The following is a 7,680-nucleotide window of genomic DNA, read 5'->3' on the forward strand; positions in this document are numbered from 1 at the left end:
TTGGGAGCAATGAAGGAATGCGAAGTCAGCCTCAGATATTTCCTTTTCTATTATGTCAAAAAAAAAAAAAAAAGCGAGTGAGCGAGAGAGAGAAAGCTAATCATTTATTCTGAACAAAAGAAGAGTATCTCCTGTACAAACTATCCCAGAGAGCCTCCATGGGCTCCTCCTCCCCGCCCTCAGCTCCACAGATGTTGCATGGCTGTGACTGATGCCCCAGAGTTGGGTGACCTGCCCAACCCAAGCCTGAGATTTTTACCTCTAAATTAGGGAGCAAGAGTTATTCTCCCTGTCCCTTCATTCCTCATCCCTTTCCCAGCAGAGACCATGGACACTGAGGGGAGACAGAAGCCCCACAAGGAAGCCCCACTCCAGTCTAAAGGGAAGCTTAGACCATGGGTAAAATAAACCCAAGAAGAAAAATTAAAAATAAAAAAACACCTCATCCCAGAGAGTCAGGAAGGAGTGAAACACAGGTATCATTCAGGACTTATAGACTGTGAGGGTATCATCTTCTTTATTGTTACATGGTTTCCTCTTGTCTCAGTAAGGAGCTGCTCATCAAGACAAAGACCATGGCTCAAGTTGCCAACCCATAAGCTTTGCTGAGCAGCTGCCTGCCCCAGGAGAAACATGGGGCTTTAGAGATACTCTTATTCCACTCAAATGGGAATTTATAACCTAGTTGGGCAGGTAAGACAAACACACCTGAAAAGCAAAATGAAAATTCAAGAGATGTTTCAAGGCAGTTGCCAATGGATGGTGCAGTGAGTTCTGTGAAGGCAGCCCAGACTCCTGAAGGTAGGAACACACAGAAAAGGCTCCAAGGAAGAGGTCTTGAATGATGGGTTTGATTCCAGATGCTGGGAGTAGCAGAGAAGTGGTCCAGGTAGTGGCAGAAAAGTGAGCAGAGACCACAAAGTATGTCCTGGGGAACACCAAGATGTGCCCTGGTAGCCGGATTAGTCTGGTCAGAACTGAGGATATGTTTAGGTGAGAAGCTAAGATGCAAGGCTAGATTGGTGTCTGAGACCCAGGTGTGGATCCTGAGAAGGCACGCAGAGTTTGGTCATCACCTCTGAAGCAGGGAGCTTCTGATTATCTTTGGAGAGATTTGAACTGGAATAGGCTGGAAACGGTAGCTTATGAGAATGGAGGAGATATACTTCCAGGGCAAGAGGTAGGGATGTCTCAGCCATGCTTTCCTTAAAAATAGGCACCCTTTGCTCAAGCGCAGGCCCCACCTTTCACTCCAACATGGGTGCCTCCTTGGCCTCCACACCACCAGGACCCTGTGGCTCTGGAAACACACCACAAGGTCTACAGCTAGCGCCACTCTTGCCCCAGGTTATAACCAGCTGTTCCACAGCTGGGGGCCTCAGTGTCCAGGTGGCATGGACTGGACTCATGACAGCCTAGATCTCTTATGCATGGATTTGGATTTGGGCCTGAGCATGGGCTAGGACAACGCTGAGGCTCCACACATGGCTCTGGGCTTGGGCAGGGCAATGGAAAAGGAATTGGTTCTGGAAGTGGGCAAGATTCTTGGCGCTCACAGCGCTGGGGACATGGACGTGGCTCTGTAGGCTCACACTGCGCTGGGCGAGGACACGGGACTGGACGCGGGGCTGGACGTGGGGCTGGACGTGGTTCCGGACACAGACAGGGTTCTGAAAGTTGCCGTGGTGGAGGACAAGGACGGAACTCTGGACTTGCACATCGTTCTGGACATGAACACATACGTGGAGCTGGAAGTGGGCATGGGCGTGGAGCCGGAAGTGGGCGTGGAGCCGGAAGTGGGCGTGGGCGTGGAGCTGGAAGTGGACGTGGGCGTGGAGCTGGAAGTGGACATCGCTGCAAGGATGGCTCTGGACACTGGTCCAAACGACGCGGAGGACGGAAGCTTGGGAGTGGGCAAGGCTCCGGGTAGGTGGTTCCCCAGGAGGGTCGTGGGGCACATCTCTCAGAGCAGCGTCTGATGGGAGGAATCTGAACAGCACACTTCTGGGGGGGAACCTGCTTAGGGCAGCAGGGGGAGGAAATCTCTATTCGGCACTTGGGTCCACATCTCTGAGTACAGCCTGAAGTGGGACGCCGAGGACAGCCACTGCTATAGATGGGCTCAGAGCGGCGGGGTGGAGTGCAGTAGTTATAGGAACCTGAAGAGCATCTTGATGGCAGGCAGCTGTTGTAGTAGGGCTCAGATCGTCGTGGCGGGGAGCAGCTGCGGTAAGAAGGCTGCAGCTGGCGAGGAGGGAGGCATCTGCTGGTGCTCCGAGAGCGGCGCTGCGCAGTGAAGCTCCCATAAGTGCCCTGGGTCTGACATTGGGGTGCGCAGGTGCTAAACGATGCCCGGGACTGACGCTGGGGGGCGCAGCTGCTGTAGGAGCCCTGATATTGGCACTGCGTGGAGAATCTTCCCTGAGTCTGGCACACTGAGGGACCTGCTACATAAGTCTTGACAGGCTGAGGAGGTGGACAGGGTACATAGGTCTGGACCGGGTATTCCACATAACAAGTTTCTGTATAACAAACTGGAGCACATTCCACGTAGCAGGGCTGCACAGGGCATGGGGCTTCATATTGCACATGGGAACCCTCAGACTGGCATGGAGCCTGGTACTGAACACAGGAAATTTGAGACTGGCTTGGAGCCTGGCACTTGACCTGGGTGGTCTTAGACTTGCAAGGAGCTTGGCACTTCACCTGCGTGGTCTTAGACTGGCAGTTATCTTGGCACTTCACCTGCGTGGTCTGGGACTGACATGGAGCCTGGCATTTTACCTGGGAAACTTGAACTGGGCATGGTGCAGGGCACTCCACAATTTGCATCTCACAAGGGACTTGGACCACCACCTGGCTCCCGGCATAGGGGGACTGGGAAGGGTAGAAGGAGGAACCTGTCACACAGCACTGTGGGAGCGGCAGGCAACACTGAATCTGCTGCTGGTCACACATGGTTCTGATGGGCAGCTAAGCAGAACCTGAGGGTAGAAAGACCAGGGTCAAGAGGGTGAGAGTTGTTGAGGAAGAGGGACCAGGACCAATGAAAAGACACCTGCTTCTTCCCTGGTCTTTCTTCCCCTACCCTTGATTTGCATTCAAGAATCCTTACCGAGTTAGCTGGACCCAAGATTAGTCATTGCCCTCAAGAGCTGCCTTGGATCTGCCAAAGGACCCAACCAGAGGGAGCTTCAAAGGCACAGCCAGGATTGCAGGTGGGCACACCAGTGTCCAGCACAAGAGGGCGCTGATGACAAGAGGATTCCGCCACTTCCTCAGGTCCTAAGACGAGGGAGGGAACTCCGCAGGAAATAGAGACAAACCATCCTCCCAGAGCTGTAGCCCAAAGTGGGAACTGCACACACAGGAGCTTAGATATCCTCAAGCATACACAGTGGCAGCACATACACACACACTTATGTGTAAACATGCAAAAATGAACATATGGAACAAGCCCACTGGTACCATCTATGCTCAAAGAAGCATGTTATTGGAGAGTAAAGGATCCAGTCAGTTACTGGGCAGCTCAAATCCAACATAAAATGTTTGTTTCTCTCTATTCAAGCTTTTTAGGTGAATTTGCTTAAACAAGCCCTCATGGACGTATGCTAAACAAGAACATACCAAGCACACGATCCTTGGAAAGGCTCAGGACCAACCTGATGTTAATCACTGAACTGGGTGGTCTGCTAAACTCATAAATGTTTTGCCTCCAGCCCCTCTGAGAGGCAGGCTGTGACTACCTAACTTGGGGTAACCCAGAAAGTGCTACTTTCCTAAACCACGAGACTGACATTCAGGCACACATAAGGTTCTCCATGTGTTACAAACACCATATGGGGGATCCATACATGCTCTTCACCACCACACTTATCCAGGGAGAAACTGAGGGCAGTCCCCACTCCTCTTACCTCCCCAAATGTGCCTGGTCACCTGTGTGTGACCGGCAGAGCACAGGACCTGATTTAACAATTAGCTCACCCAACAAAACACATCTCCCAACAAAACACATATTGAAATACTTCTAATGAGGACCCAAGCTTTCCATTGTCCATTTGTAGAGAATAAGTATATATGCCCTTAAGGAACCCTCCTTCACACACGTTTACTTACAAGGTGTAAATTACCAACGCATCTTTTCCAGAGAGAGAGATCCTGAGGAAGGAAAATGGTACCCGAGGATAAGCCTAGGATTATCCAAGAAAAATACACTGACTTCAGCACCCCAGTTCTTTACCCAAACTCCATGGAAACTCTTCTTCCATCCTTCTAGACTCTTCTCCTCTGAAGGATATATCTCTCTTCCTCTGCTCCCAGTTTCTCCCCTCACTATGCCTCACCCTTATGAATCTGGGCACCCCCTGAACATCATCCAGACCCCAATCCCAGAACCCAAACCCTAGACTCACCCTCCTCACAGGCAAGCAGTCATTAAGGCTGAGGCATCTGGACATTGGGCTGTCTTTATATAAAGGCTTCTGGGTATGGCTTGGACCATGAGACAACTGGTTGGCATCTGCCTGGCATCACCCAGCTTGGCATTCCAGCAAGCAGTCCCCTCCCTGTATGCCTGTCCTGGGAGTCACCTACAGAATGTGGGAGTGTCTCGCCTTAGTGTCAAAGCTTCTGACCTATTAACGAACAGATTCTTGTTTTCTTCCTCCTTTTTCACCCCAGTGGTTTTTCTCTGTCCCTAGACCACCTGGTGGTGGGGATGATGAGGGTGACAAAGGTATCTTCTCTCTTAGAAGATGATTCCAGGCCCCTACCCTCCTCCTTGTCTCAGATTCTCACCAAATAGATATAAAAGAGGTGGGATTCTCTCTTGAAAATAAATCATAGGCAATTAAAATCATCTCAAAGATAGAGGCAACTCTATAGCATGAAGAGTATATTAGGTCAGAAGTGAGTCTAACATCCCAGGTTTGGCTACTTACAACTGTGACCTTTATAACCAACCTGAATATTAGTTCACTTATATGCAAAATGGAGATAATTAAATCTATTTTCCTGAGTTGTGGTAAGAATGAAGGCAATTGTTTTATACAAAAGTGTCCAGACAAGAATATCTAGCATCCTCTCAGAATGAACGCTGGCCCTGAGCAACAGACACATCTGGACTGATGGTTGCCTGCTTCATCCCAGTCCTGAGCTGAGCAACCTGATGGCTTTACAGCAGGTGCTAAGCTAAAGCTTGAACAGAGCATAGCGCAGAACAGTAATAATAACCTGGCATCCTGAGAGCCAGATACCGTCAAGATGGGATGCCTTTTTCCCTTGTGTGAACATAGTTTTCACTTACATAATTTTATTAGCAATCATTAAATTCAGAAAGAGGGAGACTTTACTAAGATTCCAGATATCTACCTTTTCTTCTAAGGTCAAAAGGTCTGGCATAGATGAGCCTACCTTCCATAATATTAATTAATAGCCGCCCCTCTTAAATAGGGCATATACACTCTTGATTATATCCACAATGCAATGTCAAGTGTAGGTTTCCTTTTGTTGTTTTATTTGCCCTCTTATTTTTCTTGGGTGAAATTAAAGGAAAGTGAAATAATCTCTCTGCCTGTACCATTTTACTTGTTTATGTAAAACCTCCAGCTTCTGTGGGCATTGAAGATTCTGACAAAGATTATGAGCAGAGACTTGAAAGATAGATAGGCTTGGGGTTAAATATGAACTCTAATACTTGCAAATGGGGATTAAAACTCCTTAACCTCCATAAGCCTCAGCTACCTTAACTATGAAATGGGAAGAAGTAAAAGAAGAAGGAGGAGAAAGAGGAAGAGGTAGAGGAAGAGTAAAGAAGAGGAAAAAAAGGAGGAAGAAGAATTAGAAAAGTCATAGGATTAATGTGTGAATTAAATGAGATAATTGATCTAAAGTACTTAGCACCTCATTAGCCATTTATTTCTCTGGGCTTTAGTTTCCTCATATGAAGTTGGGAGTGAAAATATTTGCTTCACCAGGTTCTCATGAAGATAAAATCAGATAATGGCTATGAAAGTGCTTTGTGGCCTACAGTGCACATGCCAGTCATGGCTGTGAAATCCATCCCATGGGGAAGCCTCTGCCCAGACCAACCAGGCAAGGTCAAGATCCCTAGTCTCTGGACACCATCAGTACAAACTTGAGTGGGATCACAGATTTTCAGAAGGTCACAGCAATAAGGACCCCAGGAATTATCTGACTCCACCTTACATTCTACAGGTGGGGATTCTGAAGCCCAGAGAGAGGAACCTGTTTAGGACCTAAAGCTAATGGCTGCCTTGGAAGAACAAGGCTCCAGTTAGTTCTCATCTCAGACTAGGCCTCTTTCATTCTATTAGAAATTATTTCTCTGATCACACAATTTAGCCAAGATGCTCTGAACTTGGATAGCCCCAAGCTTGATATTGGCCTAGAAAGTAGGTATAAATCAGTGAAAACACAAAAGGGAAAACACAGACCAGCTGTGTGACCACCAGAATGTGAATTATGAATCCTAAAAGCTGTGTCTTTCCCACTCATCTCGATAGAATGTGCTCCTCTGGAAGAGAGAATCCCTATCTTACTCATCTTTGCATCCCTACATTCCTGACTTACTAGGAGTCTGTTGATGGATGGATGGATAGCTGATGGAAGAAAGGCATGAAACTGGGCTTGGTTCACACATTTTTAACCACTAGAGAGTGAGCTGATATTGTTCAATCCATAGACCAAGAGCTCTGCAACCCCTGTTTTTTCCTGCTCTTGCTTTTTACAAAGAGAAGTGAGCAGAGTTACGAGAAAGAGCCTGGAAGTTATGTCTTGATGATGACGTGAGGCTAGGTGTTAGAGTTTTCAACAATATTATAGATAGATGTCAATTGAAATATATATGGCTAGAAATATAACAATATGAATCTACAAATAATGATGGTATGAATCTACAAGTAGTGATTTACAAAAATTGATATAAAGATATCGAGAGAGCTGACTATCTATGTACAAAAATTATAAAAAGAAGATATATATAATAAATTATATTACAAAAGGTAGAGATGAAGTTATAGATTTAAAAAAATACAGAAGTATAAATGGTACAAATTGAGTGTGGCTGTTTAATAGATAAGAAACAAGGACACCTAAGGACTATGTCAGGGGGAACCAAGAAAAGCTAATAGTAAACAGAGCAGAAGAGCTCTCCAAATCTCTCTGCAACCACCCTTAACACAGGCATTACAACATAAAAGACAAAATGGAGTTCCCATTGTGGCTCAGTGGTTAATGAACCTGACTAGTATCCATGAGAACTCGGGTTCATCCCTGGCCTGGCTCAGTGGGTTAAGGATCCGGCATTGCCGTGAGCTGTGGTGTAGGTTGCAGACATGGCCTGGATCCCGAGTTGCTGTGGCTGTGGTGTAGGCCAGCAGCTGCAGCTCCGACTCAACCCCTAGCCTGGGAACCTCCATGTGCTGCAGGCGCAGCCCTAAAAAGACCAAAAAAGAAAAAAAAAAAAAAAAGAGAGAGAGAAATTAAAAATTAAAAAAGATAAAAGACAAAGCAAGCACAATAAGGATAGTAACTGAGGCATCAAATAGATATATGAAAAGATGTAAAGATATAGAGGAGGAATACAGAGAGAGAGGCTAGGTTGGAAGAGCATAAATGGTCAATGTACAGAACTGAGGCAGTAGGACATTATATATCTGC

General features: G+C 46.8%; 1 protein-coding gene across 1 annotated transcript; it reads right to left on the reverse strand.

The window, feature by feature from the left end:
- Nucleotides 1-1,206: 1,206 nt before the first annotated feature.
- Nucleotides 1,207-2,958, reverse strand: KPRP (keratinocyte proline rich protein). The gene is given in 3 exon segments (XM_013997107.3): nt 1,207-1,283; nt 1,286-1,335; nt 1,337-2,958. Coding segments are annotated over 3 exon segments (1,749 nt in total).
- Nucleotides 2,959-7,680: the final 4,722 nt, after the last annotated feature.

Source organism: Sus scrofa, chromosome 4, assembly GCF_054392235.1.
Source record: "Sus scrofa isolate SSC_HxYL_T2T_F1_AM1 chromosome 4, Sscrofa_HxYL_maternal_Yorkshire_Landrace_v2.0, whole genome shotgun sequence".
NCBI lineage: Eukaryota > Metazoa > Chordata > Mammalia > Artiodactyla > Suidae > Sus > Sus scrofa.